This window comes from Equus przewalskii, chromosome 6 (genome assembly GCF_037783145.1).
Source record: "Equus przewalskii isolate Varuska chromosome 6, EquPr2, whole genome shotgun sequence".
NCBI classification, from domain to species: Eukaryota; Metazoa; Chordata; class Mammalia; order Perissodactyla; family Equidae; genus Equus; species Equus przewalskii.
The window spans coordinates 89364017-89387424 of NC_091836.1; the positions used below are offsets into that span (position 1 = coordinate 89364017).

Below are 23408 nucleotides of genomic sequence, written 5' to 3' on the forward strand. Positions count from 1 at the left end.
ACCCTCTGTGTCTGTTTGTGCCATGTGTGAGTGGTGTGGGATCCAGGGCTGCTCAGCTTCTGCCTCAGTTGGTACCACATGCAAGATGCTTGGTGGGGGCTGCTTGCTCACACTGTTAGCAGGTTTGAATGAGTGGGAAAAAATGATGCCTGCCAGCAAGGTACAGAGAGGACATAAAAATGGTGCCTGCCAGTGTTCTGTCTCCGGAGAGAGTCCCAGCAGACTTCTGCAACTCTGGCAGATGCTTTAAGATTAGCTAGCGAATCTCCTTTATATATGGTCTAGGCTCTTTTCAAACTGCTGCTTTTTGCACTGAGTCCTGGGACAAGTAGGTCTGCATACAAGCCCTTTAAGAGTGAGATCTTTGCTCCCTACAAGCTTATGTTTCTCCTAAGCATAAGCTCCACTGGTATCAAAGCTAGACATTCTGAGCGCTTGTCTCTCTGGTGCAGGACCCAAGGGTTGTTGTGCCTGGTGTGGAGTACAAACCCGTTACCCCTCATGAAGAAGCTTTATTTATTTATTTATCTATCTATCTAGTTAGAGATCCCTCCTGATTGCGTGTCTCCATGCCAAGGTGTGGTTTGGGCAAGAGCCTGTCTCTCCCTCTCCTATCCATCTTGATGTGGCCCTTTTGTCCTTTGTTGTGGAGCAGGTGTTCAGCTAGTTCTCAGGGTTTTTTAAGTGGATTTCTTCCATCCATGGGAGGAAGTGAGTTCAGCATCTTCCTACACCTCTATGTTGAACCCCCATCCCCAACTCAGGGAAAAAGTTTTTAAAAGAAGGAAAAGCTCACTGTAGGTTAGAATAGTTGAAAAGGGCTTATAGAAGAGGTTGGCAATTAGTTCTCCATTCAGCCAGCAAAACAAGGATGAATTCCTTTACTGGTTCTTTTCTAGAAAATATTGTTTTTCCAAACTTTTGAGGATGATCACAACCTGACCCCAAATCCCTTTTAGAGTTTCCAGATCCCCAGTCTCTGGAAAAGGTGTGGGACTTTAGTTGAGTCTTGACTAGTCTGAAACCAAATGTCTTTATCAGTTTTTTTTTTTATTTTATTTAAGCCATCATAAATCAGGGAATTTACCAATCAGTCCAAGCAGCCTAAGCTGATTTATTCTACTTTGACTCCTAAAGTATCTCCAAAGTCTTATGAGAATTAAACTGAAATTGCCACAGGAGATGAACAATACTTATAATCTTATTAAGTTAATATAGTGCCCCTTCACCGCTATGGCTCACCTTTATTCATAGATTTATTTACATAAATCCTTTTTTGTTTTCCAGTGGTATTTATTACTCATTGATAGCAAGGCTTCCAAGAGGTTGTGGAGGGCCTGGTTTTAGGAGCTGAATGAAGAACCCTGAATCAAATTCTGTAGATCATCCTCAAAAAGTGAACTCATTTGCGACCCTCCATGTTTGTTTGCATTATTTGCAGTTGAAAGTATTCTATTATTTTTTGAAATTTTTTTCTCTTTATTTTAAAAAGTATTCTATTCTGATTTGATAATAAAAGTCTCTGGTACTCAAGCATCCAAATGGGTTACAGTCCTGTGCTGCATAACGACATCTCAGTCAACAACAGACCACATATAGATGGTAGTCCCATAAGATTAGTACCATATATCCTAGGTGTGTAGGAGGCTATACTATCTAGGTTTGTGTAAGTACACTCGATGATGCTCACACAACAAAATCGCCTAATAGTGCATTTCTCAGAATGTACCTCCATTGTTAAGTGACACATGATTATATTGTAATGGAATCATCATGGTGGCTAGAAGTAAAATTAAAGTACTGGCTTTTTAGTCATATCCTTGATGTTTCAAATTCAGATAAAACCAAATAACAGAATCACACAAACCAACAAAGGGTCAAAGCTTACTGTTGAAAGAAGCAGAGTCAAAGTTCTTTTAAAAAGCCACTTTTCCCCCTGAGAGTCAGTACACCAGGTTAGCTACTAGAATTTCACACCACTCGAAAAAGCAGCCTTGAAATATGTCCACAGCTGAATGGAGTTCAGTGATAAAGCTAGGCTAGCACAAATGGATTTGGGCTTTTGATTAGATGCCATGCGCTTCCTTGACAGTGGCAATGATTTTGTGTACCCCTAGACCACTGACTTGATTAGGCACAGAATGATTGCTGAACTCTTTGGAACCCTTGTTCCTCTAGCATTATGCAGACCACAAAAACCCAGAGTGAAAAATGGTTCTCTCTCTAGGCTTGATCCCTAAATCTTAGTTACAGCCCAGCTTCTTTTCATAGATACCCATCTGTGGCTCTTCCGTTCATAAATTTGTCCAGAGCCTTAGGAAGACGTCTTTATTTTCTACCTGTGCTCCATGGGAAAGTAGAGGGGTCTCAAGTTTATTAGTTTCTAGGAAATGCAGCATTTTAGTATGAATCGTTGTATTTATATTGGAGATCATGGAGATGAATAGGGAAATGGATACACAAAAGGTTAATCACCTGTCATGCCGTGGTAGAGTTACGAACAATTTGTTGTGGGAACTAGAAGTGGGAAGTCTGCTCTATTGTGGGAGGGTGCAGAGAAGAATAGGGAACAACTTCACAGAGTAGGTGACCTTGGAGGAAGACCTTAAAGGGTGAGAAATTTAGCCAGGTGGAGATGGGGGGAAAGTGAATCGCAAACAGAAGGAACAGCAAGAACAAAGATGCAGAAGACTAGCAATATATGTTGTGATCAAGAAAATATGAAGTGAATGATGAGATTAAAATATCAGGAGCAAGAAGAGTATGGGAGGGGGTTAGCCAGTGGTGAGCCTGGAGATAAAGTCTGGGGACAGAGTCAGGACACAGAATTTAGATTATCTGGTGGGCAGCAGAAGATCATGAGAGATTTTTCATTTAGGACTGGCATGGTCCAATCAAGCTCTGACTGACAGCACAATGAAGGACAGAGGAGATCAAAGCTAAGAGGAGAGATACCACTTAGGCTCGAGTCAAGGTTCAGGAGAGTAAAGATGAGAACCTGAAAGGGTGAGTGAGCTAAGGCCACACGGAAGATCACAGAAATGAAATGATGGATCCTGATAAATGAGGATCTCAGACACTCAGCCCCTGTGGCAACATGCGCCCTCATTCTGTGGGCAAAAAGAAGCTTCAGAGTAGCTTAGATGCCCATTTTCCTGGGGGAAAAGTGTTCAGGTGCCACTGACAAGAGAAAGAGCGAGGGTTTGCAAGTTAGGCTTATGCATACTCAATAAATGTTAGGCATTGCGAACCTACATTCACTCCTACATCTACACCTTTACCTGCTACTACTGCTGTCATTAGTAACTGGAAAATCCAGTGGGAGAAAGAGAACAAGCTATGAAGGCCAGATTTCATTTCTGTGCTTTATGCAGTGTTTTGTTCTGCCTTTTAATTAAAAAGAAAAATGAATAGCATTCATCCTGAAACTAAATGTAATACTGAAGACCTGGGCAATACAAGATCTTAAGTTCTGGGAATTATGGAGATGGGTAGAGAAATGGATGCCATAAATAACCATTCCCCACCATGTCATAATAAAGTCAGGGCCAAATTGCTGTGGCAACACAGAAGGAGCACAAAGTAGAAAATACCTTTGCTGTGAGATTGTCTGGAATGCTGGCCATTTGACCTGGTCTCATATAAGCCTTTGCCCAGAAACTGAGGAAGGTGGCCATAGTAGGGAACCTAAAGGGTTCATGTGTCTCCTTCAAGCAAGGAGGGAATAACCTGATCTGCAAGGAGCTGACAATAAAATAGCCCTGCCGTTCTCAGCATGGCACTCACTCATAGAGTAAAGAACGGGGATGAGTCAGCCTGTCCCTGGGGCCAGTATAGAAGTTAGGTTTATAGATCCCTGCAATCTACTCAGAAAAATGCTTTGCTTTGCTCTCTGAACCTAACCAGCAGCATTGTCAATACTTTCCTGTCTGCGGTGTTCTTGATGGCAGGAGTTGGCTGTGCAAGTCTTAAGGTTGTGAAAAGATGAACGTATTAGCAAGTTTAATTCTGTGCTCAAAACTCTAGAGGTCTCATCAAGGAACAGGGTCTCCATTTCCATTCCACTGACTTCATACACCTCCTGTTCCAAACCCTGCCTTCTCATTACAGTTTGAGGGTTCTGTCCTGCTAGTTGCCCAATGGACTGGGTCCTTTATTTTTCCACCAATGGTTCTCAAACTTTCCCTTGCACCAGAATCAAGTAGGGGGCTTGTGAAACTTAGATCACTGACTCTACCTCCAGACTCGCTGGTTCTGGGTTGAGGCACAACAATTTGCATTTCTAACTAGTTCCCAGGAGATTCTAACCAGTCCCTGCTGGTTAGAGGACTATACTTTGAGAGCCATTGCCCCCAAATCCCTCTGATCTCAGTTTGTCTGAAATCTTTTCCCTACCTGCCAGCCTTTTCATTATACAAGGAAGCAGCCTGGTGGAAAGTCATTGATATAAAAGTCCAGATTGGGGTGTATTTCTTGTTTTCTTATTAATTTGCTAGGTGGAAGTCATTTCCTCTCACTGGGCCTGGTTTCCTCTTCATTAAAATGAGACAGCTGGGTTAAATGACTGCTGAAGTTTTTCTTCCCCAGGTGCTAATTAGAGAGGGCTAACCGGCTAGCTTGTGGGCTATAACCTGAGGCAAAATCCCTATTTTGTAAGAAGATTGGATATCACAGCCCAATAAATTTGCATGTGAGAAGGTCGAACAGATGCATCTTGAGTACCACTCCTAATTTTAAACTTTGTATCAGGGATCCAAAAATTTTTCTTGCAAAGGGCCAGATAGACTTGCATTCTGTAAAGTCTCTGACTCAAATACTCAACACTGCCACTGAAGTGTGAGAGCAGCCATAGACCATGGGTAAATAATGAGGGAAGCTATCTTCCAATAAAACTTTATTTACAGAAAAAGGCAACTGGCTGAATTTGGACTGTGGGTGTCGGTTTGCCAAATCTTGGTTTATATTATCATTCAGTTTACATAAATAATATTACCTAAGTCCACATTCTTGATTTAAAAGTTTCAAAACTATGGCAGAAAGAAAAACAGTGCTATGCAATTTGGAGTAAATGTATCAATGTATTGTCTATTCAGTAATAAAGTGTGTAATTTACAGAATAAAGCCTCTAATTTTTCATGGCTTAATCAGAATAAATTAATTCTTTATTTTCTAGGAAAGTGTATGTCCCTGCTTTTTAAAATTCAGAAGCAACTTAAATATTATAATACTTATTAATCGTTTATAGCTTTATACGTTATAAAACTGCATATAAAGTATTTAGTTTCTATGGCAGAAGGGTTGGAAAATACATCTTTGGCATTTAAGTGGGGATTGTTTTGACCACCCCAGCTGGGATAGCAGTCAAGCTCTGGGAATGACCCTAGAGATCTATGGCAAGACGGATTACTCGCCATTGGTGGGCTCAATTCTATTGCCAAATTTGGATTCTCATGTGGTTGCACTCTGTGAGCTGAGGTTTTATAATGGCATTCTCATTGAATTAATGGAGCCACCTGTGACATTTCATTATTAGAAATGATTTTCTTGACAGTTACCCTGTAATTCAAAAGCCAAAGTGAACATAGCCATTGTTCCAAAACGTGTTAGAGACTAAGAGAGGCCTCTTTGGCATTTTCCCATAATTGATGAGAAGTGAAATTACTTTATTTTGCAGTAACCCTGGAGGCTATTCACTTATTCTTATTCTTTTTATCAGCAAATGGGGAGAAACCTAACATCCTAACATTCTGATTGGGTCTCATTGGCTCTTGTACAGTAGCCTCTTCTAAAAGAATCTCTCTCTGTTTGATGTTGTTCATGGACATAGCCATGTGGGTTCCTGAGGCCTGGTCCTTTTATACTTGGGGAGAGTAATACTATACCCTCTGTAGCTGAGCTGATCAAATGGTTCCAAGTCATAGCTATCATTATTTTTCTTAGCTTCTGTTGGTTAAAATAAACCCCTAGGGAGTCATTTTGGGCAATGGTTACACAAGCAAAATATATTAGTGAGCTAAAATAATGGTATGTTACCTGTAAGCCAAAGGCCTATTGTTGGAAGATTCTTAGAATCTGGACACTTCTTTGTCTAGACTAACTGAATTCTCTGACTCAGTTCACCCTGCTTATCTAGAGTCTCTTGCTTGCTCTCTATAAACACATACATGTATGTGTGTGTGTGTGTGTGTGTATATATATATATATGCATAGGTATGTATACGTGTGTATATATGCATAATCTCTCATACCTTGATATTTTGGAACATTATGATTTCTTGGCATTTCTTACAGTAATAGAGACAATGCACATGATTTGAGGGAAAGCATTTTTCAGCTTGTTATTATTTATATAGCCAGTATGTCCCCTCCCTTCCATTCTCCATAAAGGATGTAAAGTATTTAACGATTTCCACTTTCACTGATAGTAAACTTATCCCAGCAAGCCCTGTCCTGTTCAACATTGTTATCCATGAAGTAGATGAAGACCCTGAGGGCAGCTCCATCAAGTTTGCAGATGTCACTAAGCTGGGAAGGAGGACAAACTATGGTGGATGACAGAAACAGCATGGAGAAAACATTGTGACAGACGAGAGATGCAATGGATCTAACAAGGTGAAATCCAAGATGGATAAACATCAAGTTTTACACTCGCTGCCCCCGAACAACTGACTGCCCAAGATGGGTTAGGGCTTAATGAGGGTTTAGTCTTCATTAAGCTCAATATAAGTCAACACCGTGACATAAACAAAGTAGGTAAGAAAGTAAATATTGAAATCAGGCTGCATTCAAGAAAGTACAGTATTTAAAACAAGGTGACCCTGAGTCCCAATTCACTGTGTTGCTCAGACCATTACTGAAGAATTTTATTTAGTTCTCTAACTCAGCTATCTCATTTGAGAAAAGGGGATGTAAATTTCTTATCCACAGAATTATCAGGATTAAGTGTGATAAGGCATATAAAAGATGTAGCACAATGTTTAGCACAAAGTAAGTGTTAAAATCATGGTGGGTTATTATTATTGGAAATACTCAAAACTGTTGAAGAAGAAGGCAGCTCTAACAGTGAAAGGATTCAAAAATATGAGGACTGCTCAAAAATTAGAGATGTTTAATCCAGAGACTAGATGATTCGGTGGAGACGTAAATGTTGTCTTCTAAGAACAGAAGAATTGAAAATGTGACGGGAGGGACTGAGAGTTCCATGATCACCAAGGTGTGAACCAGGATCAGCAGATAGAGGCAACAAGAAGTGTAGTTTTTAACATTCAGACACGTGCAGAGAGGTACACTTTGAAGGCCTTCTATAGTGAGTTCCTGGAGACCAGAGAGCTTCAATCACAGGCTTGATGGCTTTCAAATACGGTTGTTCTACACAGGATTCAAGTATAGGTCAAGAGGTAAGGTACCTTCTGCTCTGAGATTCCCTGGTTTTGTAAGTATTCAGCAAAGCAGTAATAAACATAACTGGTGGCCACAGGTCTCACCTTACATTTTCAGCTGCTTCATTGTCTGAGATGAGACGTTACTGTGAGCAACAGACATCTACATGAGACATGCTGCAAAATGTTCAGTGTTAGTGTTTGAAACCTGTTGACCTTCAATTCTTGATAAGTGGGAGTGTTCGGGGCCATTCTTCCAGAAATTGTACTGTGCCTGTACTTTGGGGAACTGCCACAAGGTGGAAGGCAGCACCTGGTGATAGCCCCTTGTAATAAACAACCTAAAGACTGTCCTGTAGAAGAAAAATTGTTTCCAACCCAGAAGACCTGGTGGTGTTGCTTAGAGAATCGCTACCTCTGTGAGACGGGGTGGGTCATTAGGCCTTTCCGGGCCTCTGTTAATACAGCTGTAAACAGGTTACAGTCAGACTTCCTTCCAGAGTTGAGACAGAGGTAAAATTAGATTAATGCATTTCATTAGGTGGTATCACGATGAACTGGGAAAAGTACAGTAGCATGATTTTCCACTCAAATGAGTTCTTGATCATATGCATTTTCAGAAATATGACTTCAGAAACTGTTCTTTAAAAGTTTCAAAGAACAAACTAATTTCTTTTTTAACTTAGAAATGTCTCCATTTTTGCTCAGGCTGCTCTGCAGGCAAGGTCAGGGAAAGACAGAGTGTGTGTACGTGAGCACACATGCATGTGTCTGGTTTGAACAAAATGGGAAGTGGCTGGGGTGGTACTTTGACTCTAAGAAATCTTTCTTGTGTGCTCTGAAAAGTGTTTATAGGTTTGGTTTTCATAGTGTGGCTATCTTATTGTTTCCCTAATGAAACCTCCTTAACCTCATTTCTAACCAGGATGGGAAGATATTCTGCCGACGGACAGCTTGTGATTGCCAGAATCCAAGCGTTGACCTTTTCTGTTGCCCAGAGTGTGACACCAGGGTCACAAGTCAATGTTTAGACCAAAATGGACACAAGCTCTATCGAAGTGGAGACAATTGGACTCACAGCTGTCAGCAGTGCCGGTGTCTGGTACGTCGGCCTCTTTTAGTTGTGTCGCCCCTTTACTCTGGAGGGACAGCCTCAGTTGCCTCTGGCCTTTAGTCCCCCACTGTCTGGGATCCTAGGCAGGGAGTAGTAGGTCCTATGGCCGACTAAGAGGCATGCGCTGCCTGAAGACATTCGGATTCTCCTATTTAAAACACTGTGGGAGATAAAAAGAACATATTTATGGGACAGATTTTGTGCAAGCTATGTTAGTTTACCACTGCTACTTTTTAGCAAATTCAGATCAAGAAAAATCCCTGCAAGACAGAAGGCTTTCAGAGCCTTGACCAGGACTTGTAGTCATTATGGAGCCAAATTTTTTCATTTCCTGGGGCATAACCATTGAAGGCTTCCATATGAGAGAGAACAGAACATGGAAGAAATATCAGCGATTGAGTCATAGAGACCTAGAGTTCAATCCTGGTTCTCCCGTGAGCTAGCTCTCTGTGATTGGGCAAGTTACCATCTCACTGATCATTCTTTCCTTCCATGTACACAGGTGGATGGTCCGTATTTCGCAGGACAGTTAGGAAGATTAGAGAATATATGTGAAGGACGGTATAGTACTGGGCACACAGACGGTACTTAGTGCACGTTAGCTACTATTGTTAACATTTCCCGGATTGAAAAATCTGTTCCAGAGGCTGAGACTTCATAGACAGAAAAATGAAGGTTATTTTGGATCTTAATATAGGGATACTAATGGTATCAGATTTGAGAATGTCCAGAGAAAAAACTTAATTTCTGGACCTGCTTCTTTTTGCCTCAAATTATACCACAAACCAAGACTTTTAAGGATGTGAACGCTGTCAGGACACATTCTCATGGTGAATATTGTGGTCCATCTGTGAGAAGTCATACTTTGGAGCTAAGTCATAACTAAGTCAACTGGTAATGGAAACCATTAGTCGCATTCCATAGATTAACATTTGCTGAAATTAACAATTTAGTCTTTGGAGACCGTACGAAAACAAGCATTCAGAGAAATTGTGCTCTAAATTTCTACAATCTCCTAGTGAATATGCAGATAATCTTAATAGAATATATCCTTCTAAATCACTCCTAATACTGAGGAGTATAACTCAGATGAATTCAAATCATAGCCGTTTTCTCAAACTCCCACCCAAGGACAAGCAAACCCAAAACAACTGTAGAATTAGCTTCCATATAATTCTGGAAATTTCTATTTGTTTTTCAAGAAACCAATCATTGGGCATTCAGAAGAATTGGTATTAATTTTATACTTGAAATTTTCATAGAGTTTCATAAGTATATCCTTTCCCATCCCCAGCCCCTAAGGTTAATATTTTCTGAGAAAACTGAAGCTGTTGAACACAGAACTTAATAATTACGTGAGAATAATATGTGTCATATTTAATAAATATTTATCAAGAGTTTGCATATGCCAGACTCTGGATGATGCACCGGTGAGCATGATAGATATGGACTATCCTGAAGCTGATCTAGTAATTAGACATGAGTTTGCATAAATTTTAATGTCATGATAACAGAAGAAGGGGCTGCATAGGGAAACAGTTCTATTACACAAAGCTCAAAGGAGCCCCAGGTGCCAGACTCTGAGCCCTGGGGCAGCTGCATTTGAACTATAATATAGAAAGCCCACTAGCTACACATCACATTCAAAGCCTTCTGAAATAGTTCTTCTGATGTTGCCCAACCTCAACTTTAAATTCGATACTAACAACTCAATTTATCATCTTGCTGAAATATTACAGTGCTTCAGGTTTTCCTTTGACCTCAAGAGAAATGAAGTTCTCTTTATATCCTAGCCAGTACCTTGCCCTCTATTCATTCATGTATTCATTTGAGTAGCATTCTAAGCATCAGGGAGAGAAAGAAACACACCCAAGGCCTGGAAGGTCAAAACTTAATGTACCATTGTACTGATAATTGTGATAAGGATCTTAAATAAGATAAAAAAATAATTATAGGCTGCCATCGACACACAGAGACAGGTCCTAACTCTTTCTGGGGCTGCAGTATAGACGGTTAGCAAAATCCCGCTGGAGGAGGGAGTATCTGTAGGAGCTCTTCAAGGAGGAAGCGCACTGTCTCCACAAAGGTGCTAAAGCAGGACACTTCAGTGAGGACAGTGATGAGAACTACTGTGCCCTTTTTCCCCTCTGGGACGTTGGGAACAGAATTGTGCATAAGAACAGCAATGAAACATTTTGGGCTTTCTCTCCACAGGAAGGAGAGGTAGATTGCTGGCCACTCACTTGCCCCAGATTGAGCTGTGAGTACACAGCCATCTTGGAAGGGGAGTGTTGTCCACGCTGTGTCAGCGACCCCTGCCTGGCGGATAACATCGTCTATGACATCAGAGAAACTTGCCTGGACAGCTATGGAGTTTCAAGGCTTAGTGGCTCAGTGTGGACATTGGCTGGATCTCCCTGCACGACCTGCAAATGCAAGGTAACTGGATGTCCTGAGGATAATCAGGCCTTGAGCAATTGGCAGAGAACGCTCGCAGCAAGTCCACTCTGATGATCCTGAATGCACAGGGTCAAGGGGCGCGGTGGGAAGACAGGCAGGCGCTTACTTCTCACGGGACATTAGTACGTCTGAGCACATCATAGCTGCACCGTGTATAAAAGCAAACTCCAAATGAACCCGCAGTAAAATAGTCTTCTCTCTTGCCTTTAAACTATAGAACTTTAACAATTGACACTAGGCTCAATTATGCCTGATTTAAGCTATTTAGACTTGTGGACCAAAAAGAATAAAAGAAAGAAAACAGATCTCTCTCTCTTTTCACCCTGGAAAGTTTTATAATCTCCTTCATGAAACTGTCAACGTTAGAAAAAGGGCTCTGAGAAGTTGTTTGCTTTGTTTAATTATCATGGTGCCTAATGTGGGGACCTGACGCTCTTGCTGCAGACTTAATTAATTGTGATTATTTTCCTGTTTTTTGAGGAGGCCGCATGAGGTGACCTCATGTGCCTTTAAAATTAAAACTTGACCCCTTCCTCCCTTAAAAGCTTGTGTGGAGCTATGACTATGGCCAACTCGAAGCAAGGGTTAGGCAGGGTCGAATCTCTGCCAAACATCTCTCTAAGCTTCCTTTGATCAAACACATTAAAAACACTGGTCTGTTGGGTTCTGTCAAATTCTGGCTCAGCTTCAGGCATCAGTGAAAGGTTCCCACCTTGTCTTTTTATGCTGTTAGAAATGCGAATTCTTTTCTCTTTTCTGGAAAGTACCATTTTAAGACGCAGCCCCGATACAAAAAGGATAATATCAAATTTCATTTGGCAAAAGAGCCATGGTCCCATGCATAACTGTAGCCCCAACAAACAAAATGACAGTGTGACAGTGACCTGGGTGAGGTAGTATTATGGCCTTGAGGTCAGGTTTGAGATTCAATTAGAGGAATTATAAAGGTATATTTAGATTAATACATGTAATTGGTGTTTAATGAATTTCCAATAGTTTATATATCTAAATAGGTACTGTTCCTTTCATAGTCACCATGAGAGACTCTATATTTGTCCCTAATGTGCCAACCTTTCTGGAACCGATTTTGAACTTGCCTTTAGGTTCTCATGGTACTTCTGATTAGCTTTCTTAATGTCAAATTATCTTTCAGGAGTTTATTTTTGGAAAGAATCTCATTTAGAATAAGTCCAGTGAATAAGTTATGTGAACAACTTGGAAATGCAAGGAGAAGTCCCAAAGGGGGTTTGAAGTCAGACAGAGGTCTGAAATTACACTGCCCGCAGAACCTAGCCAGCGAGACTCTGCAGGGTCTCCTAAGCCCTTCCTGTCCACTCCTCCCCTTGCATTTGTCTGTAGCATTCATGGAGTTTGTCTCAAAATGTAGATGGTCACTCTGAATATAAAAGTGCACTGCTAATTGATTTATATTCTCTGTCTCAACTGGCTAACACTTGTGTCTTGATGCACAGAATGGAAGTGTCTGCTGTTCTGTGGATTTGGAGTGTCTTCATAATAATTGAAGGATTTAAAATGGACTCATGATCGCCAGAGAAAAATGGACAAATGACCATCCATGATGATGAAAGAACAGGAGTTGGTGTTTTTTTTACCACAGACAATTACCAAAGTCTCCGTCTGAGGAAGGTGTTTGCAGGTTGCCTTTTGGACCTCCCACTCTGCTCATTCTTGCTAACCTAGTCTAGGTGACCTACAGTGCATTTCAGTCTATGGTTGTTAAAAGAAGTTTTCCGTGTTGTAAATCACGTTTCCCTTACCAGGTCATTGCAAATACATTTAAATGATTTCATGGTAAATGTTGATGTATTTTTTGGGTTTATTTTGTGTACTAACATAATAGAGATTCAGCTGCTTTTATTTATTTTTTTCTTGACTTTTGGATCAAATTCAACAAATAAAGTTGCCTGTTGTGATTTTGTCCCATCCACTGCATACTTAGTATTGAGATCCCTGTGAAATGTATTGATAAGAATATGTACATAGAGTCTAATTGCATCAGACTTATATTGCAAGCTGATGAACACACTTAGATCACTCATTCAGCTTAAACAAGGCAAAAGCAGTTATAATACGTTAAAGAGAGGGAAGACGACAAACGTAATTGTTTTTAAAAGAACTTTCTCCTCCATCTTGCAAACCAAGTGAAACAAAATCTTAAGCCACAATTTAGAAACAGCAATGCTTACAGTCTTTCCTGGCGTTGAGAGAGAAAATATCATCTTTGCATCAGTTTTATATATTATTTGATAACTTACAAGGGACTTTTATATGTATTAATACAAGTTAGTTATCATCATAGCACGGGTGAATAGTATTATTCCTACATTACAGAAGAGTAAGTAATTAATGTGGCCCAGTTAACCAGTTTGTTCAGATCTAGTTGATTTCTAGCCCTTGGAACTGGTAACCAGGTCTCTTAATGCCTGCCCAGTGCTATTTTCCACCAAACCACACAAGCTCTCGTATAGGAGAGCATCTACTTTTAAGAAAAGCTGTTTGTATGCTTAGCAGTTATTTTAGAACAGTGAATGTTTTCATTTGAGTCGCTACCATATTTTTATGGCAGTTATTGAGTTAGTTATACAAAATTAATGAACTGTGCAAATAACATTTTATCTGAGCTGAGAATTCTAACTTAGATTGTAGTGTCAGGTAAATCACATCTCAGTGGTTTGTAATAGCTAAGGCTCCTGAATTCATCATTATTCTGAATCAACTTGGTTCATGAGTTTTTGTTCACTCTTCCAACATCAAAAATGACCTAACTTAAGTCAGTCATGCTAAAAATATTTTAAATCCCAAATATTAATAGAATTATTAATTAAAAATTTCAAGCTCAGATCACCATTATTCATTGGTATTTGTCCAATGGAGATGATACTCAATATTTTTTTGTGAAGATGGAGTTCACTACATGAGATCAAATTTGTGTGCTAAATAATATTATTATTAATATTAATAATAATATTATAAATAATATAATAGCTGTTTAAATACTACAGTAGACAACAACTATTGCCATAGTGTGGTAAATTATTATAACACATCTCCACTTTAATTCTTTAAATGCAGTCTTGGAATAGAGAATTTGAAAATGATTCTTTTGAAAATATCTGACACCTCCATTAACAAAATACCTTTCTATTTTTATTAGAGAAGCAGAGACATTTAGAAGAATCGCTCATGACTGTACAGGTCAGGGGTTGGCAATCTCTGGTTCCTTGTGTCAAATTCAGCCCTCCTCCTCTTTCCTTGGAACACAGCCATGCCAATTCATTTACATATTCTCTACTGCTAAGAGAGAGAATGGCAGAATTGAGTAGTTCTCACAGCGACCATGTGGTTCACAAAACCAGAGATATTACCATCTTTCCGTCTAAAGAAAAAGTTTGCCAACCCCTGGTATAGATGATGACTGAACACTGGTACGTATGTTAGAATGTGTCTTTCCATTTTTTCCAAGGAATTTTCAAAATTTAACAGTTTTCTTTGAATTTGTATATGTTCACACTTTATTGTTGCGCCATTAGCATTGACGGCTCATCCTAAAATACTGGTGTTTTACAAGGACAATCATAAGACTCAGTATTTTCTTCTTTTCATTTTAGACCTGGTGGAGTAAATTTAATCTGTGCTAACTTGATGACAATATGTTACTGATGTTTAGTAGCACAATTAAATTATTTCCAGCTCCTATCAATAAGGGGTTTACTTCCTATAAAATAACTGGTGATATTTTCTTATTAAAAAGTTATTGAGTACTTTATAGATAAGGTGCTCTGCTAAGTTCTGCTGGATAAATAAAAAGATGAACCAAATAGTCTTTACTTTAAAGATCACCAGTATGTGGGCCTTTAGAAGGTGCTGAAAATTTTTGAGTTCATTAGGAGATCCTATTGAAATAAATTACTGCTTGAAATACCTTCTTGATCTAGAAATTGAAAAAAAAAAGTTTTTAAAAAATGTGGTAAATCTCATGATAAAATCTGTTTAAGTCTCATGCTATGGTTTTCAGTATAAAACACATGTCCATTTGATGACCCAAATCAGTGCTTGCCAAACCTGTCTCCTTCCAGACATTACCATTGGCTATACCATCACAATGTAAAGATTCCAACATACACTGGTAAGAAACAATGATGAATAGATAAGCAGTTATGTAGCTATACTCCAATTATCAAGAGTGTGAAAGCATATGAGGAGAGATGAAAGCTCTACATATTAACTAGACACATCTATTAAATACAAATTTTGCCCCATTCTTTCCTTCTAGGTTGCATAAGAAATATATATATATGTGTGTATATCTATGTATAATATATAGGTAGCATATCAATATATAATATATATCATATGCAACCTATAAACACATATGTATAATATATATTCATATGCTGTATTTATATTGTGTGTGTGTGTATCTTCCCAGAGCCTCCTGAGCTTCCTCTGAGCTTTATGGTTCTGTGCTTATGGCACTGTTATGGACTTTTAATATACATTTTCCCTGTATTATGGTTATAATAGGCTGACGGCTAGGCTATGTACAGTCCTCATCTCCTAGCATCTAACATAGTGCCTTGCATAGAGTAAGTTTTCAATTAATTCTCTAAAAAATTGAATTCATAGTCACTTATGGTATCAAAAAGTTATTGTGGCAGAGTAGAAACAACCCACTCTAGTGGCTTTCAAATGTCCTTAAACAATAAGACCTGTTTAAAAGCCTAAATTTATTCAGTGATCCAATATAGAAATCAGATAAAAGCAGAGTATCTCTGTTTGGAGCATAGGTTGGAAAACTGGAACCCCTTCACACATCCCACCACAACTCCCAGACTTAGAGCACAATTTTAAATCCATTTATCTGCCCATCATCTTCACTTCTACAAATGAAACTAACACTCAGAGAGGTTGACTTGCCCAGAGTTCATAATTCATTAGTCACAGACCTAGAACTACCATCCAATCCATGCTGATTTTCCCTGTGCCACTCTGCTAATGATTCCAACTGTTCGTCCATATTTCAGTTTGTCAGCTCTTCTTACTCCTAAATGGATCACATTAAAAGACAATCATGGAGGAGGTTTAAGATGACAATGTAGGAAGATCTTTAACTCACCTCTTCCCACAGACACAAGGAACATACAGCTATGTATGGACCAAATCCCACTGAAAAAACCCTGAGAACTAGCTGGACTCCTGCTCCACAACAAAGGATAAAACAGCCACATCAAGATGGGTAGGAGAGGCAGAGGTACACTCTCACCAAAAATCCCACCCCTGGTGTGGTGACCCACAATCGGGAGGGAGATAGCTAGAGCTTCTCCCTTAAGAGCAAGGGGCTTATTTCCCACACCAGGCTACCCAACCCTTGGGTCCTGAACCAGAAAGACAAGCCCACAAAACATCTGGCTTTGAAAACCAACAGGGCTTACACTCAGGAGAAAGATAGTGCTCTAGGGATTGAAGATCCCACTCTTATTGGGCTCGCATGCAGACCTACTTGCCCTGGGGCCCAGCACAAAAAGCAGCAGTTTGAAAAGAGTCTAGATGATGTGTGAAGGAGATTAACTAGCTAGTCTTAAAGCATCTGCTGGAGGGGCAGAAGTCTGGTGGGACTCTTACTGGAGATAGTACGCTGGCAGATGCCATATTTATGGGCTCCCTCTACCTTGCTGGTGGCAGCACTGGCATCCACCATTTTTGCACTCTCTCTCAAACCTGCTAACAGTAGCAGGTGAGCAACCTCATGTACAGCACTACCTAACAGCGGTAGAGCAGTCCCACCCCCATACAGTCTGCTAGTCAGGGGGCATTGTTCTTTGGGGCTCCAGGTGACATCTCCTACACAAGACCAGTCCTTCAAGACTGAAAGAGGTAGTTGAATTGCCTAATACTTAGAAACAAACACAGAGAGTCAGCCAAAATGGGGCGACAGGGGAATATATTCCAAGCAAAAGAACAAGATAAAACATCAGAAGAAGACATTAATAAAATGGAGATAAGCAATCCACCTAATAAGGAGTACAAAGTAATGGTCATAAAGATGCTTACCAAACTTGGGAAAAGAATGAATCAACACAGATCTTCCACAAAGAGATAGAAAATATAAGAAAGTTCCAAACAGAAGTTAGTTACAGAGTTGAAGAATACAATAACTGAACTGAAAAATACACCAGAGAGTTTGCACATCACACTGGATAAGCCAAAGATTGGATTAGTGAGCTGGAAGGCAAAGCAACAGAAGGCACCAAGACAGAGCAGAAAAAAAGAATTTTTATAAAATGAAAATAATTTAAGGGATCTTTGGGACAACATCAAGCAGAGTAACATTTGCAATATAGGGATCCAGGAAGGAGAAGAGAGAAAGGACCAGGAAACTTATATAAAGAAATAGTGACTGAAAACTTCCCTGATCTCTGGAAGGAAACAGATAAGCATGTCCAGGAAGTCCAGAAAACCCAAATAAGATGAATCCAGAGAGATCCACACCAAGACACATTATAATTATGTAATGCTAAAAGTTAAAGAGAATTTTAAAAGCAACAGAGAAAAACAACTTATTACATACAAGGGAAATCACATAATGCTACTAGCAGATGTTTCAGCAAAAACTTTGCAAGCCACAAGAGTGGCACAAAATATTCAAAAGGCTGAAAGGAAAAACTTTCCATCCAAGAACTCTCTACCTTCCAAGGTTATCTTTCAGAATTGAAGGAGAGATTGAGTTTTCCAGATAAGGAAGAGCTAAAGGAGTTGATCACCATTAATCTGGCCTTACAAGAAATGTTAAAATGCTTCTCTAAAATAAGAAGGAATGGCACTAATTAATAAGAGCAAAACATATGAAGGTAAAAAATATCACTGGGAAAGGTCAATATATTGTCAAATTAGTGGATCAATCACTTACAAAGCAAGGATGAAGATTAAAAGACACAAATAGTAAAATTAACTAAAACTACAATAATTAGTTGAGATGCATAAAATAGATGTAAAATGTGACATAAAAATATAAAATGTCATAGGGGAATGTAAAATTTTGGAATGTGTTGAAATTTAAGTTGATGTCAATTTAAAGCAGACTATTATATACATAGGAAGTTGTGTAGGAACCTTACAGTAACCACAAAGCAAAAACTTAAATACACTAAAGAAAATGAGAAAGAAATCTAAACATAACATTAAAGAAAACCATCAAACCACAAAGGAAGAGAGAAAAGAAGAGAGGAACTACAAAAACAGCCAGAAAACAATTAACAAAAATGACAGTAATTACATACCTGTCAATAATTACTTTAAATGTAAATGGACTAAACTCTCCAGTCAAAAGACAGAGTGTCTGAGTGAATTAAAAAAAAAAAAAAAGACCCATCTATATGTTGCCTATAAAAGACTAACTTCAGAAGTAAGGACACAGATAGGTTGAAAGTAAAAGAATGGAGAAAGATATTCCATGCCAATGGAAATGAAAAGAAAGCTGGTTTAGTTATACTTATACTAGAGAAAATAGGCTTTAAAAAAAAGTAATAAAAGACAAAAAAGGGCATTACATAACAATAAAGGTGTCAATTCAGCAAGAAGACATAACATTTATAAATATACATGCTCCCAAAATAAGAGAACCAGGATATATAAAGCAAACATGAATGGATCTAAAGAGAGAAAGTGAAAGCAGTGTGGTAATAGTAGGGGACTTGACACCCCACCTACATCAATGGATAGATCAGACAGAAAATTAATAAGGAAACATTGATCCTAAATGACACATTAGACCAGATGGACTTAACACGTATATACAGAACATTCCATCCATAAACAGCAGAATACTCTTTCTTCTCTAATGCACATGCAACACTCTCCAAGACTGATCACACATTAGGCCACAATACAAGTCTCAATTAATTCAAGAACACTGAAATTATATCAAGTATCTTCTCCAACTACAATGGTATGAAACTAGAAATCAATAACGAGAAGAAAACTAGAAAAAACACAAAAATCTGGAGATCAAACAACACGCTACTGAACGACTACTGGGTCATTGAAGAAATCAAAGAACAAATAAAAAAATACCTAGAGACAAATGAAAACAGAAATACAATATAGAAAACCTTTGGGAAGCAACATAAAATGTTCTAAGAAAGAAGATCATAACGATATAGTCCTACCTCAAAACATACCAAAAATCTCAAACACACAATCTAACTTTACATCTAAAGGGACTAGAAAGAAAAGAACAGGGGCCAGTCCTGTGGCTGAGTGGTTAAGTTCGCATGCTCTGCTTCAGTGGTCCAGGGTTTCACCAGTTCAGATCCTGGGTGTGGACCTAGCACCACTCATCAAGCCATGCTGAGGCAGCATCCCACATAGCAGAGCCAGGAGGATCTAGAAACAGAATATATAACTATGTACTGGAGGGCTTTGGGGAGAAGAAGAAATAAAAATAAAGATTGGCAACAGATGTTAGCTTGGGGCCAATCTTTAAAAAGAAAAGGCGGAACATACAAAGCCAAAATCAGTAGAAGGAAGGAAATAATAAAGACTAGAGCAGAAATAAAGGCAATAGAGTCCAGAAAGACAACAGAAAAACAATCAATGACTCTAAGAGCTGGTTCTTTGAAAAGATAAACAAAATTGATAAACCTTTAGCTAGACTAACCAAGAAAAAAAAAGAGAGAGGGCCAAAATAAATACAATCAAACTTTAAAGAGGAGAAGCTACAACTAATACCACAGAAATACAAAGGATCATAAGGGACTACAGACATACCTCAGAGATATTGCCAGTTCGGTTCTTTAGACCAATGCAATAAAGCAAATATCACAATAAAATGAGTCACATGAACTTTATGATTTCCTAGTGCATATAAATGTTATGTTTACAGTATATTGCAGTCTGTTAAGTGTGCAATAACATTATGTCTAAAAAAAGGAATGTACCTACCCGAATTAAAAAATTATTTATTGATAAAAATGCTAACCATCATCTGAGCCTTCAGCCATTAGCAATCTTTTTGCTAGTGGAGGGTCTTGTAAAAAATGCAGTATCTGTGGAGCACAGCAAAGCAAAGCAAAGCACAGTAAAACCAAGTATGCCTGTACTCCAAACAATTACATGCTAACAAATTGGACAACTTAGAAGAAATGGATACATTCCTAGAAATATACAATCTTCCAAGACTGAATCATGAAGAAATAAAAAATCTGAATAGACTGATTACCGATTCAGTCTCCTGACTAGTAAACAAAAACTTCCATACAAACAAAAGTCCAGGACCAGACAGCATCCCCGGTGAATTCTACCAAACATTCAAAGAAGATAATATCTATCTTTCACAAACTCATTCAAAAACTTGAAGAGGAGAGAATGCTTCCAAACTCCTTTACAAAGACAGCATTACCCTGATACCAAAACCAGACGACATTACAAAAAAAGAAAATTACAGGCCCATATCATTGATGAACATAGATGCAAAAATCCTCAACAAAATACTAGCAAACTGAATTCAACAGTACATTAAAAGGATCATACCCCATGATCAAGTAGGATTTATTCCAGGCATGCAAGGATGGTTCAACATTCACAAATCAATCAATATGATACACGACATTAACAAAATGATAAAGAGCATTTCAGAAAATTCAGCATCCATTTATAATAAAAACTCTCAACAAATTGGGTTTAGAGGGAACATACCCAAACAAAATAAAGGGCATATATGAAAAACTCACAGCTAACACCGTACTCAGTGGTGAAAAGTTGAAAGCTTTTCCTCTAAGATCAGTAAGAAGACAAGGATGCCCACTCTCACCACTTTTGTTCAACATAATATTAGAAGTCCTAGCGACAGCAATGAGGCAAGAAAAAAAAAGTCCTCCAAATCAGAAAGGAAGAAGTAAAACTGTGGCTATTTGCAGATGACTTGATTCTATATATAGAAAACCTCAGGCTCCACCAATAAACTGTTCGAAGTGACAAACAAGTTTGGTGTCATGCCAAGAGAGAAAATCAATATGCAGAAATCTGTAGTGTTTGTATACACTAATAACAATCAGAAAGATAAATTAAGAAAACAATCCCATTTACAATTGCATAGAAAAGAATAAAATACCTAGGAATAAATTTAACCAAGGAGGTGAAAGACCTCTACACTGAAAACTAAAAGACACTTCAGAAAGAAATTAAAGAAGACACAAATATATGGAAGGATAGTCTGTGCTCATGGGTTGGAAGAATTAATATTGTTAAAATGTGCATACTACCCAAAGCAATCTGCAGATTCAATGTAACCCCCATGAAAATTACAATGGCATTTTTCACAGAAGTAGAATAAATAATTCTAAAATTTGTATGGAACCACAAAAGATCCCAAATAGCCAAAGAAATCTTAAGAAAGAGAAACAAACCAGGAGGTATCATGCTCCCTGATTTCAAACTATACTACAAAGCTGTAGTAATCAAAACAGTATGATATTGGCATAAAAACAGGAACACAGATCAAAGGAAAAGCACTAAAAGCCCGGAATTAAACACACACGTATATGGACAAATAATTTGTGACAAAGGATCCAAGAATATATAGCACAGAAAGGACAGTCTCTTCAATAAATGGTTTTGGGAAAACTGGATGGCCACATGCAGATGAATGAAACTAGACCACTACCTTACATAAAAATTAATTACAAAAATTAATTGAAAATGGAGTAAAGACTTGAATTTAGCCCTGAAGCCATAAAATTCCTAGAAGAAAACATAGGTGGTAAGCTCCTTTACATTGGTCTTAGCAATATCTTTGTGGATCTGACTTGAAAGGCAAAGGGAAAAAAAGCAAAACTTAAAAAATGGAACTACATCAAACTAAAAAGCTTCTGACAGCTAAGAAAACTATCATTAAAACAAAAAGGCAACCTACTAAATGGGTTAAGATATTTGCAAATCATATATCCAACAAAGAGTTAACATCCAAAATACGTATAGAACAACAAAAAAAACACAACCAACCTGATTAAAAAATGAATAAACATTTTTCCAAAGAAGACATCCAGATGGCCAACAGGCATGTGAAAACATGTTCAGCATAAGGAATTATTAGGGAAATGCATCACTGGAATATAGTAGTCAACTCTCCAAGATGCCGCCCATCATGTAATGTAAAGCTTTTGGGGAGGAATGATTTCAGTTACCAGAAAAATTGTGTTTATTTAATTTACAGCAACTTTCCGATATCTAGAGTTAATTAAAATAAAAAAAATAATTTATTATTGAGGAGGGAAATCAATATTTCAGGAACTGCAAAGACAAGTAGAAATATTTGAACACATAGAAATGCAAATTTACCTAGTTATCGGCAGTTGGTGTGCCAATCTCATTACAAAAATCAACTTTAAAAGGGACATTGACACACTTTTGTAGTATTTTAGGACTACTGTTTTAAGAAAATAAAGAATCAAATAAATGTAATGGTGGGAAGTGGGAATGTTTCTTTTAAATGCAAAATAAAAATATATTCTTTTGATCAAAGCATCAAATACTACCTTTAGCAACTTGGGAAACTGGAAGACATTATAAAGAAATTAGAATAAAAATCTAGGGTACTGAATGCCATGATGCTTACAAACGGTGAAGTGTTGCCTCCAAGCATGTTTGTGAACACAGCTGAGGTGATTCTGTTGTAGACCAGGTACTCCCAGGGAAGAATTGTTCTTAGACAATTTCACACATAAAATTTTAAAATGACTTATTAAAGGAATGAATCACTAAACTAGAAACCAGAGTTACAGAGGCTTTGAACAGATTTTAAAACATTATAAAGGACAATGAAATTTAAAGAAGTACCCAGAGTGAGTTAGGGGGAGTCATGAGAACTCATGACATAAACAGTACACATCTCACAGGTCTCGGTAGACTGTCAGCCAACTGTTGCCAGTTGAGAATGTGGGACCAGCATTCCCAGACTTTTTCAGTTTTTCAAGAGAAGTCATAAATTTAGATTTTAATGTGTGATATTTTGAGTCTCACATTCCTCATCCAAGTTTAAAAGAACAGATTCAGGCCATACAAAACACATCTCTGGTCTCATGTGATTCATGGATTGAATTCATTACAGACCTCTGGCTTAAAGCCACAGGAAAGCCTAGAGGTTAACTTAGACTCCTTCAGAGTTTCTAGGTCAGGAATCAATTGCTTTTCTCCTTACCCTAACCTTATCCTTGCATGTATCATTCACTTTAATCATATGGCATCTATTGATATCTAAACCCCAGAATTTCCTCAGTACGTTCTGTATCTGCTTCTGCAAAGTGTGTATGTTGATATTTCTATTGATTAGTTCAATTCTACTGGAACTAGAGCACTTGCTTCTTAAATGAGTGAAACATCAGCATTCTACCTAATTTTTGGAAGGCGTCCTCAGCAACCACCAATATTTCCATTTCTGA

The 23408-nt window shown here is 38.2% G+C and overlaps 1 protein-coding gene across 4 annotated transcripts in view; it reads left to right on the forward strand.

Annotated features, from left to right (window-relative positions):
* NELL1 (neural EGFL like 1) overlaps positions 1-12897 on the forward strand; it is a 750804-nt gene extending 737907 nt beyond the window's left edge. For all 4 annotated transcript variants that reach the window (XM_070624514.1, XM_070624512.1, XM_070624513.1 and 1 more), the window contains 3 exons: positions 8305-8481; positions 10708-10932; positions 12426-12897. In XM_070624514.1, coding sequence (XP_070480615.1) covers positions 8305-8481; positions 10708-10932; positions 12426-12476 — 453 coding nt within the window. In that variant the 3' untranslated portion in view covers positions 12477-12897. The remainder of the gene's footprint in view (positions 1-8304; positions 8482-10707; positions 10933-12425) is intronic.
* The last annotated feature ends 10511 nt before the right edge of the window (positions 12898-23408 follow it).